Genomic DNA, 16,488 nt, shown 5'->3' with positions numbered 1-16,488 from the left:
CAATGAGAGCGGAGCGATGAAGACGGAGCGGAACAACAAACACCCAGAGGACCGAAGTCACTTAGTTGAACAAAGTAATTAATTCTTCAGCTTAAAGCTCACCCCTCATTAAAAATACATGGGCTCCCACTGGTTCTGCCCCCCACTGCTCCGCAGGGGACAATCTGTTACTGGGTTTACTGGGACGCTCAGAGTGCGGCTGGTACCTGTAGGGAACGTGCTTTGCCCCGTTGGACAGCGCCAGGATGACGTTCCCCAGCGCAGACAGGGACAGACACTGACCCCCGCCCCCCTCCCTGGTCCTGCTGATGTCCGTCTCACAGCTGCCCAGGTCCAGGAGGTGAAGACGACTCCTGCCCGACACTGAGGAGCAGAAACAGCAACGTTTCTATGCGGTTAGCAGGCTAAGGCCAACATTTATTACCCAGTCAGCTGTAAGGAATTGTTCTGATTAATCAATGCCCACAATTAGATCTAATACCTGCTAACGGCTGCTAATCACATGGAAACACAAAGTTAGTCAGTTGTTTTATAAATTATATCGAATCACACTTTTAAAGCAGATTTCTAACAATAGAAACTGTTAGGGTATTTAAGTTATACTATAAAGAATGAAACAAAGACAGTGTAAGATTTTTCCTGACCCTGCTTTGCAAAGCGGAAGAGCAGTATCTTCCTCTGCATCTTCGTCTTGCTCAACACTTGCAGGCTTATTTATTGAGCAGTCAACATATTGCGATTACGCAATCTCTTAGACATAGCATGAACTTTTAAGATAGGGAACATGTCTGGTTTCAGTATACGCTTTTAAAAAAGGGGTAGGGGTCATGAACTTTTAACTTCTGTGATTCTTAAATGAAAAACAGGAAAGCATTCCTGCAAAACATTCGACCGTCTTATGACCTACACATTGATGACAGTAACATAGAAAAACACAAATGATTAAAAGCAATATAAAAGATATAAATGAATAAAATGATAAAAACAACAGAAATCATAAAACAACAGAAATCATAATAACTCCAACAGAAACAAGAAGGCTTAGATCAATATAGAAGCGAGATAGTATGTAGTAAAAGGTAAAAAAAATAAAAATAAATATGATCAATAATTATATGTATATAAGTTTACACTGTAAAAAATAAAATAAAAGTCATTTTTTTCTAATAATCTGTATTTTTCTCTTGTTCTGAGCCAAAGATCATAAGATCATTTAAAATTTAACACAAAAAATTAATTGTTTATTATTTCAAATGCATATCTTATTCTAATGGCAAAATACTCTTTCCATTGGCAGATCCGAGGGCAAACGCTTTTATTTCAATTTAATTTAGTTTATTTCTATAGTGCCAATTCATAACTCAAAGTTTTCTATCTAAGGAAAACCAGTTGATTGCATCGACTCTTCAGCAATCCCTCACACTAAGCATGCTTGTAGCGACAGTGGAGAGGAAAAACTTCCCTTAGGAAAAAAAAAGGAAAATTTCAATCAATCTTTGCTTATTTTTATATCAGCTTTTTGCATTTTAACCATACTAGTGCAACAAAATAACAGTAAAAACATTTTTAAACTTGAAAAAGCTGCATTTAAAAGGTGAAATACCTTAAAGGTAGCTTGTAGGCAACAAAAACATGTTTTGGATCAAATCATGTGTGATGAGTGCTGCCTTCTCTGAGCTAGAAGTGCTTCCAAACTAAGACGTATTTCTGCAGCTCTAATGTGGCATTAATGGATAGTTAATATTTCTAGCATTTCTTTTGGAACGTTGAAATATGTTGACATGAACACAGACCCTCTATTTTGTCATTAGTGCCTCCTTTTCTCCACGATGACGTCAAACATTTCTGCACAACAGTTTAAACCTAAATTTTCAATGTGCTCCATTTAGAAGCAGAACCTGTAGCAGCAATCTGTTTAAGTTGGGTAAAGCCGGGGATACACTGACCGTATGATTATTTCAATCGTAGCACAAAGATGAAGTTTGAAAGTGTTTTTAAACCTTCATAGGATCAGAATCAAAGTGATAAGCGATGAACCAATCCAGCTTTTTAAACAGGGATACCAGAGCTGAGTGTATCAGCAAAAAACGAACCAATATTACTGTGAAGAAATGAACCGAATATTTCACTGCATTAGTAAAGTCCTCAGACTTCCTCAGACATAAATCATCAGCAGCTGCTTTCTACTATGTGTGATGTCATAACTGCAAACGTAGACGTAAAATGAATAGACTGAATGGGAATGCTGGATCCGTGTAATTCATCACAGAGCCGATCCAGCTAATTAGTCAGTATTGGAGCAGATATTCGATCAGGGAAACGGATTGGTGCTTTTCTAGTCTTTATTTTATATCAGAAGTCAAAACACAAAAGGTTTTGATTCGAATCGGCTCTACAAAAATTGTACTTAAGATATTAGATCAAGCCAAAAGGTCCTTTTGATGTTTTTTTAGATTGATATCAGGAGCAGACTTAAGACAATTAGTGATTGGAAAAAGATATTTTACTTTTAGAATAAGAAAATACAACTTTCTATTTCAAACGCATAATATTTCATGAGCTTATGACCTCATTTAAATACAGGGTTTATACATGAATGAGTAATTCTTTAATGCCTTTTAATGCTCTTAGAAATAATCTTAATGCCATTAACAAGTACCCATTACTTATGTATATATATATATATATATATATATATATATATATATATATATATATATATATATATATAACCTGTCCAGGGTGTACCCCGCCTCTCGCCCATTGACTGCTGGAGATAGGCACCAGCACCCCTCGCGACCCCAATTGGGACAAGCGTGTAAGATAATGGATGGATGGATATATATATATATATACAGTGTTGGGAAAGTTCTCTTTCTACGTGAACTAGTTCAAAGTTCAGTTCACACATTTTAAAATGAACTAGTTCAGTTCATATTTCACAATTCCAAAAAACGAACTATTTCATAGTTCTTTTTTTTTTTTTTTTTTTTTTCATATATTGCTCAATTACACCATAGCCTACTGTAGAACCACAGACAGCAATTATTTGATCAGTTGTAACTCTGAAACTGTGCGTCAGATTTCATCTTCATATCCAGTTTTGAATCCTTATCCAACCAGGGTTTACATTAGCATTGAGGGGACAGCATTTCCCCATTGTTGCTTTAACGCTTTGTTGCTGTCCATTCACTTCACACTAGTAGCAGCTGCAGCTTTCACCCCTACAGTATATTCTCAAAAACATCAGGAACAATGTGCTGCTTGAATGGTCTTTTTTATGAGGAATTATTAAAAGAAAAATAGAAAAGTAGTCTTTAAGGTGCAAATGTTTTTTTTTTATTTTAATAATTTTTTCCATTTGAAATTCCATTTCAATACATACTAAAAAGGAATCCTGGAAAATTATACCAGGCAGGTTTAACAAACAAGTTACATGGATAGTAAAACCATCAAGAACAGGGGTCTTCTTTTCCAGACCAAGGACCCCCAAACTGATGGCGAGATGGAGCGGGGACCCCCTATTTATATATATTGTATGAAATTGTGTCCTACAGTCACTCTATTACAGATGGAGTAATGTAAAGAAATTAATTTCTCCCTGGGATTATTAAAGTTTTTCTGATTCTGATTCCTGGTTGTTGTGAAGGAAATGGTGCCCAGCTTGAAAGAGCTCCTGTGTGTCGCTGAATGTGTGCATTGATGACTGAAAGACATCTTCTGCCTCCATTTATCTGTTTACTACAGTGTGTTGATTTCATGTTAATGAGTATTTAAAGACATTTCAATTAGTGGGGGGAAAAAATGCAGGGGGGGAATATAAAAATATCAACTAACCATGCAGACCCTCATGCAGTACCTCCGTAGACCCACTAGGGGTTGCGGATCCCCTGTTGAAGACCTCCGCTCAAGAAGATTTTACTAACACAAACTGAGGGACCAGGCTGAGGTAGGAATTTAAGGTTACTGAAGTGCGGATTTTTTTACTGAAAGCCGGCGGGCAAACTTGTTGCCATCATCCTCACCGACCACCTGGTCATAAAACTGTTTTAAGTGATCATACTGCTGCTTTGTCGCCTCCACGGTCGCCTCCATGCTGCTGTGGCTTCCAGGCTGCATTTTGTTTTGATGACGCACGCGGCTGTAGGCTACGACGCTGGTAGCTGCTGTTGCCAGATTGGGTGTTTTTCCCGCTACATATTAAGGCCTGTTTACGGTGTGATTTAGCCGGGGTTTTTGCCTGGAGGGCTTTATAGAAATCTGGCAACCTATTGAACGGAGTTGAACTGAGAGAGCGTGCCGTTCACAGACACCAGAATGAACGAGTTCACAATAACGTTCATCAGGCAAGAATGCAGTACGTTCAGTTCACGTTCGCCCATGAACGAGTTCATGAACTTTCGTTCAATGAACGCGTTCAGGCACAACACTATATATATATATATATATATATATATATATATATATATATATATATATATATATATATATATATATATATATATATACAGGTGCTGGTCATAAAATTAGAATATCATGAAAAAGTAGATTGATTTCAGTAATTCCATTTAAAAAGTGAAACTTGTATATTATATTCATACATTACATACAAACTCATATATTTCAGATGTTCATTTTGTTTAATTTTGATGATTACAAATGACAACAAATGAAAATCTCAAATTCATCATATCAGAAAATTAGAATATTACTGAAGACCAATAAAAACAAAGGATTTATAGAAATGTTGGCCAACTGAAAAGTATGAACATGAAAAGTATGAGCATGTACAGCACTCAGTATTTAGTTGGGCCTCCTTTGGCCTGTATTACTGCAGCAATGCGGCGTGGCATGGAGTCGATCAGTCTGTGGCACTGCTCAGGTGTTATGATAGCCCAGGTTGCTCTAATAGTGGCTTTTAGCTCTTCTGAATTGTTGGGTCTGGTGTATTGCATATTCTTCTTCACAATACCCCATAGATTTTCTATGGGGTTAAGGTCAGGAGAGTTTGCTGGCCAATTAAGAACAGGGATACCATGGTCCTTCAACCAGGTACTGGTAGCTTTGGCACTGTGTGCAGGTGCCAAGTCCTGTTGGAAAATGAAATCTGCATCTCCAAAAAGTTGGTCAGCTGCAGGAAGCATGAAGTGCTCTAAAACTTCCTGGTATGTGGCTGCGTTGACCCTGGACCTCAGAAAACACAATGGACCAACACCAGCAGATGACATGGCACCCCAAACCATCACTGACTGTGGAAACTTTACACTGGACTTCAAGCAACGTGGATGAAGTGCCTCTCTTCTTTTCCTCCAGACTCTGGGACCTTGATTTCCAAAGGAAATGCAAAATTTACTTTCATCAGAGAACATGACTTTGGACCACTCACCAGCAGTCCAGTCCTGTTTCTCTTTAGCCCAGGCAAGACGCTTCTGACGCTGTCTGTGGTTCAAGAGTGGCTTGACACAAGGAATGCGACAGCAGAAACCCATGTCTTTCATACGTCTGTGTGTGGTGGTTCTTGAAGCACTCACTCCAGCTGCAGTCCACTCTTTGTGAATCTCCCCCACATTTTTGAAGGGGTTTTGTTTCACAATCCTCTCCAGGGTGCGGTTATCTCTCTTGCTTGTACACTTTTTTCGACCACATCTTTTCCTTCCCTTCGCCTCTCTATTAATGTGCTTGGACACTGAGCTCTGTGAACAGCCAGCCTCTTTAGCGATGACCTTTTGTGTCTTGCCCTCCTTGTGCAAGGTGTCGATGGTCGTCTTTTGGACAACTGTCAAGTCAGCAGTCTTCCCCATGATTGTGTAGCCTATAGAACTAGACTGAAAGACCATTTAAAGGCTTTTGCAGGTGGTTTGAGTTAATTAGCTGATTAGAGTGTGGCACCAGGGGCCATCAATTTTGAACCTTTTCACAATATTCTAATTTTCTGATATGATGAATTTGAGATTTTCATTTGTTGTCATTTGTAATCATCAAAATTAAACAAAATAAACATCTGAAATATATGAGTTTGTATGTAATGTATGAATATAATATACAAGTTTCACTTTTTAAATGGAATTACTGAAATCAATCTACTTTTTCATGATATTCTAATTTTATGACCAGCACCTGTATATATATATATACACGGCAAAATAGTTCGTCATCTTCACCGTGCACAGGCTGCAGCCATGTCCCAATTTCCTCGTTTTCCCGCCACTTTGGTTCGAATTTGAATTTTTCCCCATTCTTTAGCCTTTTCTCCGCCTCAAATTTAACAAATGTTAATGCCAATTAAGGCCTCAATTTAAAAAAAAATAACTTCATAACTTTTAATGATTTTTAATGACCAGCAGAAACCCTGAAAGAGTTTTCTTTAGAACTATAGGTATCTTTTCAGATAAAATAAGGTGTTTATCTTGTTTAAACACCAACAGAAGGTCTCTTGTCTCTTTTAATCAAAACAAAGAAACAATAGATCACACATTGTTTATCAGAATACATAAAAATATAGATTTTGTTCTGTCAAATCAGCATACCCATAGTCAATATGCATGTGCAAGACGTCAGATTTGCATATGTGTATGCTAGTCTCATTTATCTCTTATCCTCTCAAAATCCACTGGTTCGCCAGTGACCCGTTTTAAAGCTTTTACAAATTATAACTCACAAAAAAATTACACTGGTAAAATGTTTACCAATATAGATATGTTAGACTTCGTTGGAAAGCTTAGATTCTCCACAAGTTAATTTTATCGACATAGCGAGCGCCAAAGCACAATTAACACAGAAAATGTAAACATGACAAAGCAGCCATAACAACCAAACATGTTCTTATTACTGCTGTTCGAAAAAGAAGTATTTTTTTCAAGAATAAAAAAAAAACTTTGAGTCAAGTTTGAACTGATGCAGCTTGGACTGTGTTGTACTCACCCGATTTTACTGTATATATTCAGAAACTAAAAGATGTTAGCTTTCAAATAACTTACCACACATGTAATTTGGACTCACAGTTCCTAAGTTATTTGCTTTTCCATTTGGGTATGCAGAACAGAAGAGAATTTCGCAAAATGAGGTGGAGGTTAAGCGATTATCCCTTTTTATCCCTTTAATTTTGTGAGAAAAATACACTTTAAACTACCTCAGCGGGCGTTTATCCCTTTAGTCATGATAAAAAAAACAAAAACAAATTAAGGTCAAATCGCAATACTCTTCAAAAAACACCAAAAAGGAAGCAACTAAATTATTTTTTTTACATGACTAAAGTATGCACGCCTGTTCAGGTAGTTTAAAGTGTATTTTTCATCCAAAACTAAAGGGATAAACGGGTATTGAATGGGTATCCAGATCGGACAGAACACCGGTGTCTATCTCTAGGAGTCTATTGAGGAGAGGCGGGTTCCATTCTGGACGGTTCGCCAAGCTGTCGCAGGGCAACACAGACACACACAACCATTCACACTCACACCTAAGGACAATAAGAGAAGCAAGTTAACCTAACAGTGATGTTTTTGGACTGTGGGAGGAAGCCGGAGTACCCAGAGTGAACCCATGCATGCTTAGGGAGAACATGCAAACATGCAAAACTTTTATTGATATTGATAGAAAGTTGTTTGGTTGACAGACAGAGAGAAACTGGTGGTGAAATTTCACTTAATGCTCCTTTTCCTGTATTTTAATCATGTAAAGCACTTTGCATTGTCTTTCTACTGAATTGTGCTATACAAATAAATTTGCCTTGCCTTGCCTTTAAAAATGTGTGCAGCTCTCTTGTGCAGTCCGACGCTATAAGAACCCGTTTGGACCACTAACGTCTACTGCAAAAACGTTCTGAAATTTAGTAAAAATGTCTTTAAACAAGTGTATTTACCTTAAATTTGAGTAGGAAAATAAGATGATCTGCCAATGGAATGAGCATTTTTACCCTTAAAATAAGATAAATTAGATATTTTGCGCTTGAAGTAAGAGACTATAGTCTTTTTTTTCTTATTTTAAATGTAAATTGTCTTATTCCATTGGCAAATAGTCTTACTTACCCGCTCAATTCAAGAAGAAATGCACTTGTTTTAAGAAAAATTTGCTTACTTAGATTTACATTTTTTGCAGGTCCAGAAGTTCAACACAATCAAAGCAACACACCCGCATTTTATCCCCAATAGATTACAATAAAATCATCTTCAGAGCTGCTCCTCTGGATGAAAACTGCTTGTTTTCATGTCTCTAATCAGCTCTGATAAATATTCAGCAGCGTTTTTAACCGCCTGCTTATTTCAGTAATTCAAAGTAATGAGGGTATAGAGTTCAGCTGCTCGCATCAGCAGGATTCTAAAAAACTGCTGAGAGCAGCTGAGCGCTGGTCGCTCCATAAACACGGCAGGACGCGAGTCATCAGGCCTCATTAGCCGGGCTGATGTGCTCCAGGAGAGACACAGAGGCAGTAAAACACTGATAACTGGAAACGTCTCTGCCAGGTGGACAGCGGGACGATCCTCGGATCTTGTTGGAGCAACGTGAAGCTAATTAGCAGCTACATGTTAGGAAAGCAGACAGAAGAGGAGCTTAAAGGCTGCTGAATAACAGGAGTTTATTTCTGCTTAGAATCTGGGTCTGCTGTTTCTCACGAATCTCGTTTTTTAGTCCCTGTGAACCAAAAGATCTGATTTATTTTACTTTCATCTGCAGTTTTCTGACTTTATTCCCACTTCTAAGGTCTCAGATTAAATCTTATCGTTTATCAAAGTCTCAACATAAGCTTTGTGAGGGGCTTTCAAAGAGACATTCTGCTTGTTTTAACTGATTATATGCAAAGGTGTTTAGATTTAGATTCAGAGAACAGATTCCTATAAAAAAAGGTTTATGCTCTAAAAGCTGAAGGAATAAAGGCTTTAATTTGCCATGAAGCCTACAGTGAAATGTAGGATTTATTAGAAGATTGATCTCCCCAACAGGCTGAATAATTAGCATGAATAGCTAAAACATGTGGGTGATCATCAATCAACAATGTTCTATACAATCTCTACACATACACTCACCGGCCACTTTAATAGGTACACCTGTCCAAGTGCTCGGTAACACTTAATTTCTAAGCAGCCAATCACATGGCGGCAACTCAGTGCATTTAGGCATGTAGACATGGTCACGACAATCTCCTGCAGTTCAAAGCGAGCATCAGTATGGGGAAGAAAGGTGATTTGAGTGACTTTGAACGTGGCATGATTGTTGGTGCCAGAAGGGCTGGTCTGAGTATTTCAGAAACTGCTGATCTACTGGGATTTTCACGCACAACCATCTCTAGGGTTTACAGAGAATGGTCCGAAAAAGAAAAAACATCCAGTGAGCGGCAGTTCTGTGGGCGGAAATGCCTTGTTGATGCCAGAGGTCAGAGGAGAATGGCCAGACTGGTTGGAGCTGATAGAAGGGCAACAGTGACTCAAATAACCACCCGTTACAACCAAGGTGGGCAGAAGAGCATCTCTGAACGCACAGTACGTCGAACTTTGAGGCAGATGGGCTACAGCAGCAGAAGACCACACCGGGTGCCACTCCTTTCAGCTAAGAACAGGAAACTGAGGCTACAATTTGCACAAGCTCATGGAAATTGGACAATAGAAGATTGGAAAAACGTTGCCTGGTCTGATGAGTCTCGATTTCTGCTGCAACATTCGGATGGTAGGGTCAGAATTTGGCGTCTACAACATGAAAGCATGGATCCATCCTGCCTTGTATCAACGGTTCAGGCTGGTGGTGGTGGTGTCATGGTGTGGGGAATATTTTCTTGGCACTCTTTGGGCCCCTTGGTACCAATTGAGCATCATTGTAACGCCACAGCCTACCTGAGTATTGTTGCTGACCATGTCCATCCCTTTATGACCACAATGTACCCAACTTCTGATGGCTACTTTCAGCAGGATAATGCGCCATGTCATAAAGCTGGAATCATCTCAGACTGGTTTCTTGAACATGACAATGAGTTCACTGTACTCAAATGGCCTCCACAGTCACCAGATCTCAATCCAATAGAGCATCTTTGGGATGTGGTGGAACGGGAGATTCGCATCATGGATGTGCAGCCGACAAATCTGCGGCAACTGTGTGATGCCATCATGTTAATATGGACCAAACTCCCTGAGGAATGCTTCCAGCACCTTGTTGAATCTATGCCACCAAGAATTGAGGCAGTTCTGGAGGCAAAAGGGGGTCCAACCCGTTACTAGCATGGGGTACCTAATAAAGTGGCCGGTGAGTGTATATTTATACATAAGGCCTAATAAAACCTATTTTCTGAATCTGCTTAAATACTAGAAAACCTTTGGATGTTTTTTGTTTTCTTTAAATTTCTAACTTAAAATAAATTTGATATTTATGTTAACAACAGGGATTAGATTGAACTCTCTCTCAGACTTTAAGGCCAATCAGCAATGAAGAAGCCATTATTGGAAAAAACAACAACTAAAGTCAGATTTACAGTTTGGATCTACAGTCAGTTAAAAAGGCCTCAAATCTGTGAATTAAATATATATTTTTTTTCATCCAAGGCTGTTAAAACATTTTTCTACACTTAAAAAAAATGGAAATCTAGATGAGTAATTTTTTCTTAAAATAAGTGCATTTGTTCTTGGATTGAGGAGATAAAAGAGACATTTTGCCAATGGAACAAGATCATTTAGATTTAAAATAAGAAAACACAATTACATTCTCTTATTTAAAGTGCATATTTTCTATTAATCTTATTTAAGAGTAAAAAATTCTCATTCCATTGGCATATCATCTAATTACACTTAATTTAAGACATTTTTACTTATATCTACATGTTTTTTTCAGTGCAATTCTTAAGTAAGGAGGTCGAAGCATCATGTGTGGAGTAAGTTTGACACATTAGAACGTTGTGCAATAACTGTTAAAGAAAAATGATTATTTTTAGTTTTTAATACAGTTAATCTTATGGCATGTGTAAAAGGTATGTTGAGCACTCTCATGTTGAACATATTTCTTAATTTTGAACAAGTTTGTGAAGATAACCTTTCCTTGAACCAAATTATAGAATTTAAATTTGTTCCTGAGAATTTATGGCAGGAAGAGGCCCCGCATTCCACAGCTATTCTGTGAAATCTTATCTTATGTTTTCCTTAGCCAGATGATCTTAGAATTCCTGGACGCCAGGCCGTAAATTAGGGGAAGTTTTAAGTTTTTCTGAGTGTCAGAGATAGCTCCTGGTTGGAGGAGCAAAAGCCAGCCTTATTTGAATAAATTAAATACAAGAGGATAAAACTTTTTACACAGAAGTAACAAATCGGATTTGCTCTTGCAACTCTCCAAAGATGTCTTTGTATGTCTTTGCTTTCTTTCCTTCTCTCCATTTATGTCAGGTAAATGAATGTATGTCTCCGTTGTTCTGCAGTTTCTGGTGTAAGTTTGTGCATTGTCTTATTTCTAAGTTTATGCATTGTCTTATAATAGATTAAACTCTGTAATTCTATGACGTCAACACGCATTGCAGGTTTCCCTGAGGCCACACGCAACTCGCCGAGAGGACCTGGGATACAGAGGAAGAGAGAGAGCCAAACTTTTTTCCAAAGGTAACTATTTTAGAATATTTTCTTCCTTAACATAACCTAAGAAAACTAAAGGAAATGATCGTAACTAGTTCTGAAAAAGTTGCCACCCTGATTTGAAGAGCAAAAAAACAGCAGATTAAAAAAAAAAAAAAAAAAACCTGGTCAAAAAGAAATAATATGGAATCAGCGAAGACTTGATCCAAGTATCGCTATGCATCCAGTAGTAAAAGAAAGATCCTGTTTTTTAAATAGAAATTCCTGATATTTTAGATCATTTATGCAGGAGTTGTGATTCTGACGCTCAGATAAATAGATCATCGACTGATTTTTGACACGAACCTGTTGCCTTGTTGCTCTTGTCCGCCCTCTCCTGGTAGAGGTGAAGCGTAAACAGGAAGTGTGAGTTTCTTCGGGCGTCTTGGTCGTCGGGGGTCCGGCTGCTCCTCCTCTCTGCCAGAGCAGCGTCCAAAAAGAACGCCGCTCGCTCGGCGCTGGAGGCCCGGAGCTCCGTCTGGTTCTGAAGCTGATGGAAAGACGAAGAAATTAAAACACAGAGAGCTTTAAAATGCAGATTTAGAATATTCCTTATATTAATAGAGTATAAAACTGTGGAATAAGGATGTTAAAACATAGAATTCAGGTTAAACATTTCTTCTTTCTGCTCTGATTCCTCCATCTTTAAACAACACCTGACTTTAACTGAACTCTGGATGAAATTAAGTTTTAAAACTTCACGTCTGAATCTTCCAGCCATCTACGACTCGATGCCGAATGCCCTCCCCCACCTCTGAGAGATAAAAGACCAAATGAGACAGAATGGGGTTTGATAAAATAAGGACGCCTCTACGAGTGGAGAAAAGAGCGCGGTGACAGAAGAAGAAGAAAATTAAAGTGAACGGAGATAAAATGTGGCAGACTGAAGGAACCCGGGGAGATAAAAGAGGGTGAAACTGTAAAAAGGAAGATCAAAACTAATTGGACAGTTTCAGAAAGAGATGGAGTCCCAGGAGGTGAAGAGGAGGTCAAAGAGAAAAGTGGAGGGAGGAGAAAGAAAAGCAGAACCCAGTAAGTTTAAAGGCGACTCCACACAAAATGTCCTTGAGGTCTCAGTGAAACACAATGTCACCATGAGTTTTAGACATTTTATGTTTTTTTATTGTTTTTTTGTCTGTCATGACAGCGATACTGTTAGAGTGATAACTATCCTGTGTTTCAACCAGAAGGGTCATAAACTTTTATGACCTCCTGTAGGTCATGAGGCAGAATCACACGGATGTGTGACTTCCATCCAGCCAGTTGGTCAATTCACACTATCTTGTTACCTGCATCCTCCCAGACAATGATTACTGGCTCTTCTGTTTTAGGCCCGCCTGTTTGATGTTGTAAACTGTTAATAAAAGGCTTGGCCATGAAGGGATCTGTGGGAGAAGGTGATGGCTTTCCAAGCCAGGATCTTCTCTCCACCCGGCACACACTGACGTCACAAAACCCTGTCTCTGTGTTGATCTTTTCCTTTTAATCTTTTAAACTCACATTTCTCTGGATTAAAAACCCAACATTTTTGGTGCCGAAACTCCGGGAGTCAAGATCCAATTGTCCAGGACCGTGCGGGACCAAGGCCAAGAAACTATCGACAGCCGTCCACCCTTTGCCGGACAGAGCCAATAGGTTGGTCCAGCCCTGCCCTGGACATCCTGGTGACGACTCAAGCTGAGGACTGATCTGCACAGAAACGGTACGCCTAAGGTTTTTTATTAAAAGCTGGTCTGGGACCATGTGAAAGCTATAACTAGTTGTAGTTGCAAGAATATTTGACGAAACCAAGTTTTGTTTACAAGTCTGGGACCTGGGTATTCTGTGCATTCGAGTCTGGGACTCTATGTTGGTTAAAAAATAAAAAATATTAGGCCTTAGGTGTGTGTGACTGTGTGAAAGTGTGTGAGGAAACAATCGAACCGCTGTGTACTGGACTAAATTCTTTAAAAATGGGACAAGGTAGTAGTAAGAAGGAAATGCCAGATGATGTTAGATGGATGGTGGCGTGTTGTGGTGGTGACCCAGAGTTTGCCAGAAAGTGGATTGAGAAGGAGGGCTGGGATGGAAAGTTGAGAGTTGAGCCGCTGACAAAGATTCAGCAGAAGGTGGAGATGAAGTTGGTGTATAAATCAAAAAGAAAACAAGCTAAATACAGAAAAGAATTAGAAGAGTTAAATAAGTGGATTATGCAAGCAAAAAATAGGGAAAGCCAAATACAACAGAAGAAGGATAGAAAGACAGCTACAATTGCTGCTGTAAAAGTTAAAGCTGATGAAGAAACTGCTGTATCCTGTATGCTTCCTCAATATCCTGACCCTAATCAAATTCAAGGGGGTGATGGGGTTCAAGCAGCGCCATCAGCTGCGCAGGAAGGTGGAGATAAACCCCATCACGGTGAATATGAACACAGCCATGCCGCTGTTCCTCCTCCAGTAGCCCCACCATCGTGTGGTGATATTGGAGGAGCAGGAGCAGGCCCCCTGTCCGTGTCGTCCTCTGTGGATGGTATGGAACTCAGTGCCCCTGACCCTTGTGAGCATGAATTAAGAAAATCAGGGGGGGATGTGAAGCTTGATTCGAAGTGTTACAGGGATGATTATCAAGTGGAGGCTTGTGGAAGGGGCCCATCTGCCCCTATTTATCCAAGATTGGCTGAATTAAAAAAACAAGAACAGGACCAAGATCCTGGGGGGGTGCATGTGCTTTTCCGGTGTTGGAGGTGGCCAACCCTCATTGTGGTCAGCGCACGGGACCCCAAGATGGTGACCCACTGGATTGTGGACCCACTGTTCTTGTGTGTGGGCCATGGACAGATGCAGAGATGCAGACTGCCTGTCGAGGTTTACCTCCAGCCAGACAGAACCCAGTTAAATGGTTCGAGGATGTTAAAAATAGATTGAGAAAATTCATGGCAGAAACAGGAAAGCCATGGGCAGAAAACGAACAAGATGACATTGACCCGCTAACTAAGTGGATGCTGAAGCTTTTCAGCGACAAAACTGTTCGGAAAACATGTAATCTGCCTAGTGCTCCTTTTGTTTCCCCACAGGAAGGCCTGAAGCCTGGAGACCGAGTGCTGATTAAAATCATCAAAAGGAAAACTTGGAAAGCTCCGAGGTGGGAAGGACCCTACATAGTGCAACTAACAACCCCCACTGCCGTGAAAATCCAGGAGAGAGACACTTGGATCCACCAGAGTCATTGTAAACTGATTAAAAACTTTCCACAGCAAAAAAGCCCAGTTACTTTCACAGGGACCCCACGACTAAGGTATAGATCTGTGGTGAAGTCCAGCTTCAAAGGGGTTTTTTTTTTTTTAGGACCACTCGTCTCAACGCTGGTGAAGTGAACAACCTAACCCAGTCTTTTAGAGTCCGGTTAGTGGGTGTTTCCTTGGACGGACTGGCAAAGATCTGAAAAACCAAAGTGGTTTTGCTGCCCGGTGATGACTGTTGGACCGGTGTTCCTAGGAACTCAAACTGACTGTCTGAAACAAAGGAAGAGCAGGATGATTTTTGATGGATCCACAGCAAGTCATCCTACAGTGCCAAGATGTGGTGGCAACATGCAAAACATGTTGCTGAAGATTTGAACAAAACAGACTGTTATGTTTATACTCATATTCCTACTTCTATGAATACAATATGAATTGAAAGATCTAAAGAGGTATGTTAACCGTCACACTTCCGGTGCAGTTCCAGCACCATGGACAGTTTGGTTCACCATGGGATCATGGTGGCAGGTACTGATGAAGATAGCTTTACCATTTATAGGATTGTTAATCATATTTTTCCTTTTTATTTGTTGCTTAATACCATGCCTGCAATCAATGTTTCAGAAAATGATAGGAACCACTCTAATCCAATATTCAGCTATCAATTATGCTCAACTCCGCCGAGATGCTGATGAAGATAATGATGATGATGAAGTTATGTAATCTTTTACAGGGATAATGGTCGCCTCCTCGGGAGGGGCTGGGTAGGAATTTTTTCTCTATTGGAGAGTTTTTGCCTACTCAAGGGACAGATTATTTTTAAAGTTTTTACATTCTTTTTTACCTTTGTGCTTGAATTTTCCTTTTAATATTGTTGTGTTTTGCATATTAAACTTTGATTACTGAATTCCCTATCTGCAATGCATTCATGATGTATGTAGTGAAAATCTTTTTAGAAGTGCTATATGCTGATGTTTTTATGCATAAGAGGAGGGAAATGTTAGAGTGATCACTATCCTGTGTTTCAACCAGAAGGGTCATAAACTTTTATGACCTCCTGTAGGTCATGAGGCAGAATCACACGGATGTGTGACTTCCATCCAGCCAGTTGGTCAATTCACACTATCTTGTTACCTGCATCCTCCCAGACAATGATTACTGGCTCTTCTGTTTTAGGCCCGCCTGTTTGATGTTGTAAACTGTTAATAAAAGGCTTGGCCATGAAGGGATCTGTGGGAGAAGGTGATGGCTTTCCAAGCCAGGATCTTCTCTCCACCCGGCACACACTGACGTCACAAAACCCTGTCTCTGTGTTGATCTTTTCCTTTTAATCTTTTAAACTCACATTTCTCTGGATTAAAAACCCAACAGATACATTCAATGGATCGGTCAGAAACTGCGCATTGTTAGCTTTCATATTTAAGAGGAGTTTAGACTGATTTAAAGCGTCGCTTTGGGTCACATGCAGGCTCAGACTGCTAATCTGTGATACCGGGCGTTTGCCTGGTGGGCCGGTCCTAATTTCAGCCAATTTCGGCCCTCCCTAAATCATACCCGGCTGAAACTCCTACCTGTGGCAGTAAATAACTCAGTCTACATGTTCATAGATGCATCGGTGCTGAACCGGGGTGTCAGTCTGCTCATCAAACGGTGTTTTAACTTTATCAACTTAAATAAAATCTTAAAATCATAAAG

The 16,488-nt window shown here is 39.6% G+C and overlaps 1 protein-coding gene across 1 annotated transcript in view; it reads right to left on the bottom strand.

The window, feature by feature from the left end:
- Nucleotides 1-16,488, bottom strand: part of LOC119773971 (kinesin-like protein KIF26A) — a 66,030-nt gene that overhangs the window by 27,309 nt on the left and 22,233 nt on the right. The window contains exons 5-6 of the mRNA XM_038271213.1: nucleotides 11,883-12,066; nucleotides 207-363 (exon numbers count right to left, since the gene is read on the bottom strand). Of these exons, the coding sequence (XP_038127141.1) occupies nucleotides 207-363; nucleotides 11,883-12,066 (341 nt within the window). The remainder of the gene's footprint in view (nucleotides 1-206; nucleotides 364-11,882; nucleotides 12,067-16,488) is intronic.

Source organism: Cyprinodon tularosa, unplaced genomic scaffold (genome assembly GCF_016077235.1).
Source record: "Cyprinodon tularosa strain WSP-4 unplaced genomic scaffold, ASM1607723v1 ctg795, whole genome shotgun sequence".
NCBI classification, from domain to species: Eukaryota; Metazoa; Chordata; class Actinopteri; order Cyprinodontiformes; family Cyprinodontidae; genus Cyprinodon; species Cyprinodon tularosa.
Note: the sequence above shows the minus strand (reverse complement) of the source record. Positions and strands in the feature narration are given on the sequence as shown.